Below are 15,094 nucleotides of genomic sequence, written 5' to 3' on the forward strand. Positions count from 1 at the left end.
TTAATAACTTAATGTTAGTCTAAATACAGTATATTAAGTAATTATATAAATTATAAATTATCATTCATTATCTGATAATTTAAAAAAATTAAATTCATTGAATATATTAATATTTGTTATATTAAAAAAAATCAATTATAATTATACAATAAGTTTGCACACAAAATATATACTAATACAATATATTAGAATCTAATAATTAGATAATTATTTTATTTATTATTATTTTTAATCAAAAAAAACAAAACATTGAAACCATTGTATTATTTAACTTAATTATCGTTTGCCTTTACCATACAAAGCGTATGGAGATTCTGTGTTTGGGTTCAAACCGATAATCATTTCGCCTACCAGTCCACTGGCCAGCAAACGATTAGTTTGTTTAATCATTTTTATACGTTTAATAATAGTATCGTTACCGCTGTCCCTACGAAATATATAATCTCCTTCATTGGTATTTCGATGGCCAGTTGTCATATTATACGGTTGCATACGTGCTATACGATTGACCAGTTTGTCAGTAAAATATAACTGTCCCGTATAGACAGTTTTGCCGCCCATATGTGTCTGTATATGTATGTGAGTTGTCCGGCCACCGTACCAACCTATTTCAAAAATTATTATTAAAATTTAAAAAAATAATTATAGATAATATATATAATATATATTAAATAAAATTGTATTCATGTTAATCAAAATTACAAAATAATAATAATAATTTGTTAATAAATAAATAAATTTATAAAATCATTAAATTATAATTATATTCACTAATACTATATTTATATAATACTGAAAATTACAAAAAAAATATTAATTTACTATTAATATTATATAAATTTATAACAGTAGATCTACTATACTATAATAATAATAAACATAACTAATATTTAGTATTTATATAATTATATTTTTTAAAGTTAAAATATCATATATATAGTACTGTATTTTACTTATAATAATAATATTAATTATAAAATTATATAATTAACATAAAAACCTGGAAATATTGTATTAAACTCTGCCCGTCCATTATCGTCGGTAATTTGGACACCCCTTAAAAATGTTGTATTATCGGTAGGCTGTGCGTGCTGGACACTGGTAGGCCGGTGCCCGATATAGCCGGAGTATTTGCCACTAGCATCGCACTGCCAAATATCTACCGAAACGTTGCGCAACGGTTCGCATGAATTAACATCAGTAATGGTTAGCTTCAGACGAAACGGTAGTCCCTGTCTGTCCTCACGTATGTCCCGACGGATCAAATTTCTGGGCAAATAATACGGTCCTTCAGTACCTTCCGGTGTGAGTACACACTGATGTTGTAGTAGATGTCGGCCAAACTTTGAACAGTATTGTTGGGATGGACTGACAAACAACAACACCAACAACACAGTGTTGAGGGTCAGCACAAGTAGTTGAAAATAATTATTAGTTACCTGTTTTTGTTTAGTTATTTTCATTTTTTTTAATTAGTTAATTATTTTTATATTATAATTATTATATATTAATAATAATATAACAACTGTTTCGACAATATACTGGGTGCTAAAAAATATGAGATACCAGTGCCAAAAACTGTGAGGGCTGTGTGTGTGTGAGGGGACTGTTAGCTTAACAGTAGAAAGATTTATTAATATAAACTATTAATTTATTAAAATTTTCAGTGTCATTGCTAAAAGCAATTATTATTATTATTATTATTATTATTATTATTATTATTATTATTATTATTATTATTATTATTATTATTATTATTATTTAAAAAGCTTAACTAAAAATAAAAATAAAAACAATGAATATTTCATGTTTTATCCAAAAACCAGTGCAATAAATATTAATTAATTCAATTAAATAGAAAATAAATAATAATTAATTGCTTTTATTATTATTATTATTATTACTAAAGTACTAAATAAAAAATATTATCGGAAAATATTTTTAACTATAATTACTAGATATAGTATTAATAATTTTAATTTCATTTACATATTATCATTTAAAATGTCATAAAAACACAGTCAAACAAATATATACAAATAATTTTTTCTTACTTTTAGCAACAAAAATATAGTATATAATCTCAATCTAAATGTGTATTTTTTTGATAAAATAAGTTTATATTAAACATTAATTTATTTTATTGGAAAATACAAATATAATTAAATTAAATCCAAAAAAACAACAACAAAATAGTTGCGAGATTTTTATGACCGTCTTATCCACGACCGTGAAGGGCCTCTTTGGAGTCCATATTAGGATCCAAACCGACAATAATTTCACCGACCAGTCCGTTGGCCAGTCGTCTACCTCTTAACGGTTTGAATCGCTGTATCATCGAGTCCTGGCCGTTGAACCGCTTGAACAGCCAGTCCTCGGCATTATTCATGCGAACATATTTGGTATTATTATACGGATAATAGCGGCCAATACGGGCAACCATTTTGTCGGGAAAATACAGTTGACCGGTGTGTAGAGTACGCCCGGCTAGATGTGTCTGCAAGTGTATGTGTGTAGTACGCGGGTCATACCAACCTACAGGTGTGCGCACCCACCCATCCACACACACACACATCATCAACAACAAAAACAATTATATATATGATAAATTTAATTATTTATTTAATCAGGGGCACCTGGAAATATGGTCATAAATTCAGCCTGGCCATTCTGATCGGTCATCTGTATGCCCCGTAGGAAGGTTGCATTATCGCTGGGCGGTGAATGACCGCCGCCACTAGGGCTGGCCCTAACATAGCCCGAGTATTCGCCACTGGCGTCCGCCTGCCATATATCTACTGTCACATTGTTTAACGGTTCGCATGTATTCACATCCGTAACGGTCAGCTTCAGGACAAACGGCAATCCTTCACGATCTTCGCGTACATCCCGACGGGTCAGATGATAGGGCAGATAAAATGGTCCTTCCGATGATTCCGGTGTCAGTACACACTGGTGCTGAAGTAGATGTCGGCCAAACTTTGCACAATATTGCTGGGACTGGTCAATGGTCAGCGCCAGTAGTAGTAGTAGTAGCACTGGTAGTAGTATCAGTAGTGGTTGATTATAATTATTAAAGTAATGATATTTTGAGTTTAATGACATTTTTTAATTACTTAAAAATTTATTATTATTATTATTATTAGTATGATATTATTGAATAACTTTTTACAATTTTAGTTAAATGACTTAAAAATATAGTTAATTAAATCACATTAAAATTAATTATATTAAATAGATAAGATTTTTTAAAAAATAAAAATGTAATTTATTCAACAATAAAAAAAAAGTTTATATACAGTATATATATTATATAACACTTTCACTAATAGTATTACTGTATTATTATAGTTAACATTATTTTATTTTATTTTTAAAGTCCTATTCCCTGGACCACCAGTTTCAATGGTTGACTGCACTCACACACACACACATTGACTATAACTATACTAACCAGTAATACCAGTGCTTTCTTAAAAAATTATTGATTAAAGTTTTTTTTTAAAAAAAATATTTATTATTATTTTTTTATTAACTAAAAGTAAAAGAGAAAAAACAACAAATTTCAAAGTCATAAGAAAATATTTATAATAATTGTTTTTTTTAAATTAAAAAATATATTTACTGTAAAATTACTTATAAATGATTATTAAATAAATTAAGATAATTAAAAATAAAATAATATAAAATTTTTATTAATATATATATATATAATTTAATTAAAGCAAATTATTTGTTTTTATTTTTAGTTAACAGGTTTGAAAATAAATAAATATAATTATTAATTCACTTTTTAAAACATATTTATTATTGAATTAATTTTTTAAGAAAAAAAATTATACCACACATTAATGTATACTAATTAATACTAATTATTTTAGTAATTATTTTTTCAAACAATATACTTACTATAATTAATAATAATTATTATTTATACTAATGTATTCATAGGTTTATTTAAAAAAGCAAAAAATAAAATAAAATTCATATATAAATAGGAAAAAATTTAAATCAAAAGTGAAGGTTAAGTATGTTTATCGGCACTAATCCTTGGGATTAGCGGACAGTCCTCAATAAAATACAACTGTTTTCAACCACAACAACAACACGTAAACACATAGTGTTTAACAAACCATCAAAACAATTGTTTTTTTATTGTTGCAATAAGTTTTGCGAAATATAAATATTATTTTCAAATTTTTTAGTCAAGTATTTCGTGTGCTTAACATATATATTGTATATAATAATTATGCCAATAATGACAGCGATTTCAATGATAAATCCTAAATATTAATAATAAATAAAACTTTATATACAATATTTATTTATAAATTTAAAAAAATATGTTTTTCTATGTGTATTATTCTATGACATTGTTTCGTACAATTTCCGATGACTTTGACACTTATGTCTAATAATAATTAAGTAATAATAGATTATAATGTTATAATAAAGTATTATATATATATATAGATATAAAATAATAAAAATTTATGAGTAAATAAATTTATTATAATATATTATCACTGTCAAATAGTCAAATTAATTTATATCTAAAATTTATATATATAGAAATAACATTTAATTATTTATTTACAATCTAGAAAAAAACATAAAAATTATACAAAAAAACTTAATAATTATAAACATTAAAAAAGTTTAATAAAAAAACTTATAAATAAAATATAATTTTAATTATTAACTATAACTTTTTGTCAATAATACAAAATAATTTATTATACAAACTATTTTTAAAATAAATACTATTTAATATTAATTACAGAAATATTTAAAAAATATATATTAATAATTTTCTCATTTAAATTGAATTTATTTATACATTAATAATTATTAAAAATCTATTATTTTGTTAACACAGGATATATTAGGAAACAAATTTAATTACATTAATAATAAAATAATAGATTATTACTATTATTTTTTATAGTATATTTTTAAAGACTACACCCACACATTAATAATAACAATAATAAAAATTTTGAAATAATTTTTATTTATATAACACATAATAAAACAAAAATCACTCTTTAATTACATATTATGTTATATTAATCACTATTTAAAAAAAAATTTATAACCTATTAAATAATGTTTTATTTATAGGCCCCAGGCCTATGACAATGACATTTTTATTGGGAAATAATTATTAATTATTTAAATAAATATAAATATTTCAATAATCTATAAAAAATGTTTAAGAAAAAAATATTCATAATTTAATGTTATATAACAGTATTGTATTATAAATATATTTTATATCTAAAACAACAAAAAATACATTTTTATGTAATTATCAGTCAATACAACATAATTGCAAACAAACAAAAAAAATCAAATTTAATTCAATTAACCGTTAAATTGCATTATATAATAATTAGTATTTTTTAAAAAAAAATTGTAAATATAATCTGATAAAAAATGTCTACAATTTTTATATATTAATATAATTTTTATATTATTTTCAAATAATTATCGACATACAGGATTTACAGAAAAATCAATGAGACATATAATAGATATTATATAACAATACATTTAAAAAAATTAATTTGAAGGTTGCCTTATATTTTTAGGATACAATTATTTTAGTATTTTGTTGCATAACTAACTACTAATTACTGGTATATTTCAGGCGACAAAAAATTTTTTTCGTTAATGGGTTGAGAAATATTTAAGTGACAATAATTTTGGTTCAATACCAGAGAAAATAAAAGTATATATAAAGTAATGTATTTTTTATTTGTTTAGTCAATCATAGTTTAAAAGTTTTATAGTTTCAATAACTAAAAAAAATAGTAGAAAAGTGAAAAATACTGTTATAAATATATAACTAAACTAAACTAAAAAAAGTTATATAAATTGTATTAAAAGTTATTTAAATAAAATCTAACTATGAATTCATATATTATATTATTTGTGTGTATGTTTGTCAACATTATGACAGTTATGTCATCACCAAAAGGTTAGTTAGTTTTTTTGTGTCTGACTTGTGAGTGAGTGAGTGAGTGAGTAAGTGAGTCTATTTTGGAAAATATTGATATCCCTGTGCTGTGATAGAGATATGCTATGTATTAGATATTATATAACTTTTTTTTTATATAGAAATAAATATTTAAAAAATATTTTTTGTTGTCTAATAACAATTAATAATTAGGCCGTAAATGGGAATACGGGTCAAAGATCGAGCACCCGGCCCACCATCACGGCAAAGGAAAGGGATGGACCCATACGTCGGATACCGGTGACCAACATCACGGACACTATCCGGTAATCGATGACTATCATAAGCCCCAGGTTTATCATCATACACCTAAATTTGAATTACCCAAATACGAGCACCAAATCTATCACAAGGAACCGGTAGCCCATTACGCACCACCAGTTAAACACTACGAGTCGGCACCCATTCACAAGAAGGACGGTTTTCTGGACGGTGGTCTGGGCAGTGGTCTGGGCAGTGGTCTGGGCGGTGGTCTGGGCGGTGGTCTGGGAGACGTTAATGTCGATGTCGACGGTATTATCGACGATATCAGTCAAAACTTGAAACACACTAACAGTGGCTACTCGTCCTAAAAAAATGCTAATAAAAATCAAGTTTAGGGGACTATTGATTATTTAGGTAAAACGGTATCTCATGTTTTGATTTTAATGATATAATAAACTATTTCAAAGATATTATTATACCATATGAAGAAAAAAATGCTCATTTAGTTTGTTTTTGTTGTAAATTTATTTTATTTTGTTGTATTTAATCTAATATTTAAAAATTATTTGTTAATTTATTGTATATTTAAAACAAACATTATATTATATTATATATATTTTTATTATTGTATATCTAATTATTATTTTATTAATATTTTTTTTGTGTGTAAATATTTATGATATTTGAATTGCAATTTTAATTTTGTTACTAAATTAATGATTTTTGAAATAAATAAAAATCAAGATTTTTAAAATGCATAAAAATTATATTTTTTAATTATTATTTTTAATGTTTAATATATTATTAATTATATTAAATAATAATAAAAATTATTATTTAATTATAATAATGATAAAATTATATTTTATTTATAAAAAATACTTATAGTAAACAATTATCAGTAAAATATTTATTATATTCTAGATTAACATTAGATTATTAGTAAAAAAAAATATATTTAATACAATTTTCAATACTTGGTATATATTTATTATAGAAATTATTATTTAAGTATTTATTAATTTATTATAATATTAACATTAGTGTAAATCCTATAATTTATATGTAAATATATATTTTTTTAAACAGATAACTAAAAAAAATTAGAGCACTTTTCAGTTTAGAAATTATTTATAAAACAAAACAATAAAAAACAAATTAGTTTTTTTTACTTATTATTTGTTAATAATTAAATTAAATTATGGGTGTGTTAGACATTTGCGCTTCAATTAACACACACACACACACACACTAACTGTACTTATCTAACAGTTATTATTGAAGGACACATAAAATATTAAAATAATATTTTTTTATAAGATATTGTTAAATATTTTTTCATTTTTATTTTATTTAAATATAGTATCGCTTAAAATCAATTTAATTTGATAGTTTAATTAACATTTCTAGTTTACATTTGTTAGATAAATGTTTTTTTTAAATATACTAGTAAGTACAAAAATATTTATTTATAAAATATATTTATATATAAAGTATACAATTCAATAATAACATTGATATAAATTATATTACTATTTTTTATAATTAATAATTAAATATCAATAGATAAATGAGTTTTAGTACTACTACTACTACTACTACTACTACTACTACTACTACTACTACTACTACTACTACTACTAATTAATAATAATAATAATAATTATTATTATTATTAAAGACCACTTTTAATTTATTATTAATGTTTTAAAAAGTAAAAATAATGTTAATAAAAAAAATCTGATAATTTAATATGATTTTAATTAATATAATAGTAATATAAAACATTAAAATCTAAAACTTGCTTAAAATTTAGAATAAATATATAAAATAATATTCTTATTATAAACAAAACATTTTTTTAACAAAATAAAAATCTACTCATAGTATCAATACTATAGTAATATATATATAGACCAACAAAAATAGTCAATATATATATACACTCAGAGTATATTAAAAATCTCCTATAGTTTCACAAATTTGATTGTAATAGCAATTTGATTAAAACTTATTGCTTTTTTGTTGTTGTTGTTGTTGAGGGGATTTGTCTGTACATGTCTGACCCCTACAACCCCTACACACTTTCTATTGACACTAATTTATTTTATTTGTTGAAACAAATTACTATACAATAGTAGAGATAGAGTTTCAAAAAAATCACTTTTCAATCATGTTTATCCTGGACTATTGATATATATATATATATATATATATTTAATTAAAAAACTACCATTTTCAATTATAAATAGACTCTATATTATAATTTTTTTAGATTTTAGATTTAAAAAAATATTTTCTATTATTCTTGTTTTAAATACATATATTTATAATATATTTATTATTATTATTATTCTCAATATTTATCATTCATTACTATCAGTATGTGTTTAGTCATCATAACATTAAATCAAATCAAAGTATTTAACTCTCAATGTGTCGATTGTAGACTATTTTGTTGTTAAACTAAATTAGTTGAAAGGTTAGACTACTTTTATATATATATATATTAAGGGCACACTAACAATAATGTTCAGCACTTTCCTATAAAAAAAAATTATGAGTTCCGTTGTTCGGAAACATTAGTGAAAGTTTGACAATAAAACAAAAAAAAAGTGAAAAATATTTGGTATAAAAAAGTATATAAGCTTTGATTAAAGTCAAAGTGAGTGAGTGAGTGAGTGAGTGAGTGAGTGAGTGAGTGAGTGAGTGAGTGAGTGAGTGAGTGAGTGAGTGAGTGAGTGAGTGAGTGAGTGAGTGAGTGAGTGAGTGAGTGAGTGAGTGAGTGAGTGAGTGAGTGAGTGAGTGAGTGAGTGAGTGAGTGAGTGAGTGATTAATTTATTTATTAGTCTTTAAATTGTTTTTATTATTATTATTAATTATTGAAGACATGTTTTGTATTTTAATTTTTGTTGTTTTGTTAGGTTATGTTATAAATAAATGTTAAATAAAATCTTATATTTAAAGCATTATATTATTTATTATATAAAAATGTTTAAATTATAAAAGTAAATCTATAGTTAAGTTTTTCTTTAATTTTTTTCTGATAGTTGCAATAATATTATAAATAAATAAACAAAAAATTCAAATAGTCAATTATCATATTATTTATTTTTTTTAATGTAATTATATTTATTAAAATGAAACAATATATATATATATATATATATATATATATAAATAATATTTGTTAAACATTACTAGTAGTATCTAGTACATAAAATGTAATAAAAATTAATTATTGATAATTTGATTAATTAGTGATATAAAACTTAATTGTACAATGTAAATATATATATATATATATATATGATAATATTCCAGGCAAACTAAATACTGTACATGGTTTATCATTAATCAATCAATCAATCATTTAGTGTGCGTTAATAATTGGGAACTAAATAATTTATTTATGTTATTTTATATATATATGTTTAACTAAGAGAGAGAGAGAGAGAGAGAGAGAGAGAGAGAGAGAGAGAGTTAGACAACTAAATTAATGAGTAAAAATACATTCATCTAATTAATTATTTATATATTGACTATTATTATTATATATTATCTAAAACATTGTAATTATACAAATACTGTATAGTGTTTGTAGAGTTTGTTATGAATAATACAATAGTCTATAATATACTGTATTTATATATAAGATATTCAAAACAAATCGATTGTTTGCTATCATTATAGGAATAAATATATAAAAACAGTTTATAAGATATATATACAGTATATTTCATATATAATATTATCAATACATTCAAAAATACATATATAATTAAATAATTTGTGTCAATTTATACATATATATATACAATATATAGATTACTATATTAACATTTCTATTTAAATAATAATAATTTATTTATAACATACACATATTTATTTTAATTCCGATATTTTGTCTTATAAATTATATATATATATATATATATATATATATATATATTTATAATTATTTATTAAATATCTACTATATTTATAATAACAAAATAAAATAAAATAATAAATTTATTTTTCTCAATATTCACTAATTATTAAAATACAGTATAATTTCTATATCTTTATAATAGAGAAAAATAAATTTTTATTAATAATTTATTTGATAATATTTAGGTAAATGTCATATTATAAATTAGGTGTAAATTTTAGTTTTATTTTGTGGTTAAATCCTAATAAATTTTTAAATATTTTTTTTCATATGACAGATAAATCATATCAATAAAAACATACACACAAAAAGGGTGGTATAATTTTTATGTATATATAAATATATAAGATTATAATAATCTTATAAATATATATTGTAATACTGTATATATTTATATATAAAAAAGTAATAAAAAAAATATCAAAACTATTATATATAAATAGCAATGTTTTACGACACAAAAAAATCAAATAAATAATAGATAAATATTAAATATATACTATAAATGATTTCAATCTTTAATTGTGTGAATCGGGTGTACAACAAATAAAACAATAACATAATAAATGTAATAACAAATAATATATATATATAACTAAAAGGTTAAACAATCAAACATATAAATATAAATTTATATAAATATATTGTAATTGCATTTAAATAATTGATTAGTAATTTTTATTATTTATAAATGTAATCCAAATTTATTTTCTTTGAATTAATCGATAAATAAATATATAATAAATATGTTGTAAAACTAAATTGCAAACAAATTAATAATTTATTTATAATATTTTTTAGTTATTATTTATATTGAATATAGATATTTGTTTAGATAAATCATATATTTATAAATGATTAATTTGTATTAAAATAAATAACATTTACAATATATAAACATTTAATTTTTTTGCTTTAAATAAATATCAATAAAGAAATTCATACAACAATTTATTAATTAATAATAAAATCAAATCAAATCATTTCTAATATAATTACATACATTAATAAAACTATTATTCAATTAATAAAATATAAGAGTTTTATATAATAATTTTTTTGTAATAATAATTAAAATGTAAAAAATGTATTATTATTATTATTATTATTGATATAAATTGGGCAATAAATAGATAAAAACATTTTTATCTGTATTGTATATAATATATACTCTATATCTACAAATATAATATTATTAATTAGTATATTTAAAAAAAAATTATTAATAATTTCAATATTGTTTATACATTACACACCGCTTTTATTACAACATTTATATCTCTAACTAATACCCCCTTTAATAACAAAAACAAAAAAAAATGATCTAACATTATCATTTATAGACTGTATATCTCATCAATCATAATATACAGTCTATAAATGATATCTAGTATTTTTTATTATAAAAAAGATAAATACTACCGTTTGTTATCTATAAATATAATATATATATACCTTTATTAGATATACAGATAGACTTATATATAAACTTTATATTGTTTACTGTATATAAATATATAGTAAAAGATATTAAGTGATAGATAGAGGACAGTCTCCTTTTTTTCATCATCCCCTTAAAAAGCCATACCGTTTCCCCCAATGGACTCATCATCAGTATAGCTATACCTCACAAAAAAACTGATATTAGAGTTGCCGTAACTTTTGCCAAAAAAATAAATATTTTACTATTATTATAATTATAACTAAAAATATGAGAAAATATAATATTTATTAAAGTATACTATATATTAGATAAATAACAATTATTTATAAATATATTTCTATTGTTTTTAAAAAAAAAATAATTATTGTATAGTAATATGTTTATTAATCTAAATATGTAAATATATTATTTATAGTAGTTTTTTTTAAATACAATAACTACTACAATAGTTTTTGTATGTAATAATCAATCAATAATACCTGAAAATATTGTATTGCACTTAATTGCAATATGATATATTCAAATAAATTTATATAAATTTATATATATATAAATAATAGGTTTCTATTTTGGTATATACTTATATCAATATAATTTATAATTAAAAATAACCAAATTGTATTTACAATATAAATGTGTGTTAAAAACATTAATTTGTTAATTGTTAATTAATTAATTTGAATTTAAAAATATATATTTTCATTGTCTTATAACAACATAGATCATATTACTAATAAAATATTGTTTATATAAGTTATAAAAATATTATAAATTTAAAATTAAAAATGATTATTAATTATAATTTATTATATAATAGATGTAAACAATTTATTGTAAACATATTTAGATTTAGTATTAAATTATTAATAAATGTTTTAATGATAATAATTTCTATTATTAAAAATATAATTGAAAAATTACAAATATTTTTAATTGATTATAATTCTTATGATATTATATCAGTAATAGAAATTTATGAAAAGTTATTTAGTTTTTATCTAATATTTTTAGTAAAATCAATAGATAAATATTTATTAAATAAACCTAATAAATGTAAATATATCTGGGTCATTTGTATTGATCTAATGTTATTAATCAATGCAATTAAACATTTAGCAGTTGCTATTATCGATGAGGTAATTAAAACAATATTTATTTATAATTTATACAATATATTTAAATAAAAAAAATATATTAATTCTTTTTTTAATTAAATAATTTGAATTAATAGTAAATAATTGATTTAAAAATTATTATAATTATTAAATTTAAAAAGCAATGGTTTAATAATCTAATGGGTGATCCATTTAAACAGTTGACTAACCAAAAATTATTTGCCTCATTGATTGTCTCATTTTCGGTCAGCAATTATTTGTTACGGACTATCACTCACTTTCATGAATATCACCAACGATTGGATTTTTTAACACAAATCAATGAAATTAAATACAATTGTTTCAGATATCCATTAGATAGACAAAAATTGAAGAAAATAATTTACCGTACAATTGTTATTCCGGTAACATTTCACAATTATCTAATATTATTGACAAGTTTAGCCACTATTGGAATACTTGGCTATAGCTATCAATTGGCCTGGCAGGCACCGGAAGCTACCGGTGCCCAAATGTCAATTTCAGGCACTATTATCACATCGATTTTATTTCTAATATTTTCCATCCAAACGTATAGTTTGCTATTTATAGGTTCGACCATACTATCATTTGGTGTCTATTTAAGTCAACAATGTTTTCTAGATATCTATACCCGTATGTCGGCAACAATTTATACGACTAATATTGATAATAATACTAATATTAAAATTAATTTTAGACTAATAATTAAATTAATTAATTGGCATAACTATATGTGTCAGTTTGTTAATAATTATAATCGACTATATAATTATGTATTGTTTATACTCTATTATTTTACAACACCCGGAATAGTACTAATGATTTATTTAGTATTTCATATACAAACAAAATTTGTAGGAAAAATACTATTGATATTTATTATTATTACTAGTATTTTACTTTTAGTATTTATGATTGTTTTTAGTCAAAAAATTACAAAACAGGCTCATAGACCGAGAAATCTATTGAATACAGTTATGGCCCGAAATCCTAAAATACCGGTTTTGTTTCGCTTAAAACTAGAGTTATATTTAACCCGACTTTCTGAGGGTCGGGATATTGGACTCTATGTATTAAATATGTTTCCAATGAATAGTTGGGAATCGTTTCAATATTTTTCTATTATAGGAATTTTAATCAGTAATTTATCTAAAATGATATAACTGTTTATAATAATTGAACATGATAATTTAGATATTATGTCAATCAAACATTTTATTTTGATTTTCTACACAAAACATTAAACATTCATTTTTATTATTTTATAAACTCCTATCCATTATTTAAACCCATATATTGCTTACTAATCGCTATGTTATCTATTACCTGATCTATTGTCCAATACTATCAACATTATCTCTAATCACATAAAATACTTTTTAAAAATCATCAAACTTTTTATTAAAAAAGTTATTGTACTAAATTGTGTAATAGTTTTAACATTATATTTTAGACAATATATTGTATCAATATAAATTCACAAAACTAGAAATTATGTAACATTATTGTTATAATATAATATCTTATATACTGTAAGTAATTTATAACAGCATATCTAAACATTATTTTTTTTAAAAAAAATTATAAACAACATATATAATTTAAATACATATTTGTTAAGTGTCATATCTAATTTGTTTTATTTTAGTTTATTAAATATTTAATCATTAATAATATATTATTATTATAATTGTTTTTAAAAAAATATAATTATTGTATAATAATATGTTTATTAATTTGTTTGTAAATATTATTTATAGTAGTTTTTTAATGCAATAATCAGTATAGCTGTGCCACACAACAAAAAAACTTGATATTATAGTTGCCGTGACTTTGGCCAAAAAAAATGCAAATTTTAATCGTATAAATTTTTTATTATTATTATAATTGTAACTAATAAAATTAAAAAATATAATATTTATTAAAGTATACTATTGTAGAAACATATTTCTACATAAAATTAATTATTTAAATGTTTATCAAAATTCAATATTTTTAATATGAATTTAAAAATATATTTTGTTTATTGATATCTAATATTAATTGTTAATGATTTCCTGTAAATGATTTCATATAATATGTATTTTTAGATTAATTACATTTCTAGAAATATCTAATAGTTTTTACTAACATATATAAACTGTAACTTTAATTTAATTATTATCATTGTGTTGTCTGTAATAATGTGATCACTTGTCCCATAGTTATTAAATAAATGTTTTTTAAATTTAAATTTTATATTAATTTTTTATCCCTTCATTGGCGAGCCTAACCTACGAACCTATGCTATCTGTTTAGCGCACCGGTAGCTCACTGTCTAACAGTGATGCTATATTGACTGTCAAACAGTTTAA

General features: G+C 21.1%; 3 protein-coding genes across 3 annotated transcripts; 1 reads left to right on the forward strand and 2 right to left on the reverse strand.

Annotated features, from left to right (window-relative positions):
* Positions 1 to 261: 261 nt before the first annotated feature.
* On the reverse strand, positions 262 to 1,808 carry LOC128953966 (uncharacterized). Its single transcript, XM_054299518.1, has 3 exons — positions 1,795 to 1,808; positions 1,001 to 1,455; positions 262 to 605 (listed from the first exon to the last, which is right to left on the reverse strand). Exons 1-3 carry the CDS (start codon positions 1,806 to 1,808, stop codon positions 277 to 279), a joined length of 798 nt encoding a protein of 265 aa, XP_054155493.1. The 3' UTR covers positions 262 to 276.
* Positions 1,809 to 2,217: 409 nt separating this feature from the next.
* LOC128953975 (uncharacterized) lies at positions 2,218 to 3,105 on the reverse strand. Its single transcript, XM_054299529.1, has 2 exons — positions 2,637 to 3,105; positions 2,218 to 2,535 (listed from the first exon to the last, which is right to left on the reverse strand). The coding sequence occupies exons 1-2, from the start codon at positions 3,103 to 3,105 to the stop codon at positions 2,219 to 2,221; spliced, it is 786 nt and encodes a 261-aa protein (XP_054155504.1). The 3' UTR covers position 2,218.
* A 2,891-nt stretch (positions 3,106 to 5,996) lies between these two features.
* Positions 5,997 to 6,621, forward strand: LOC128952680 (uncharacterized). Its single transcript, XM_054298114.1, has 2 exons — positions 5,997 to 6,089; positions 6,176 to 6,621. The coding sequence occupies exons 1-2, from the start codon at positions 6,083 to 6,085 to the stop codon at positions 6,592 to 6,594; spliced, it is 426 nt and encodes a 141-aa protein (XP_054154089.1). The 5' UTR covers positions 5,997 to 6,082; the 3' UTR covers positions 6,595 to 6,621.
* Positions 6,622 to 15,094: the final 8,473 nt, after the last annotated feature.

This window comes from Oppia nitens, unplaced genomic scaffold (genome assembly GCF_028296485.1).
Source record: "Oppia nitens isolate AA-2021 unplaced genomic scaffold, nextdenovo-longstitch-racon4-pilon3 scaffold11_pilon_pilon_pilon, whole genome shotgun sequence".
NCBI lineage: Eukaryota > Metazoa > Arthropoda > Arachnida > Sarcoptiformes > Oppiidae > Oppia > Oppia nitens.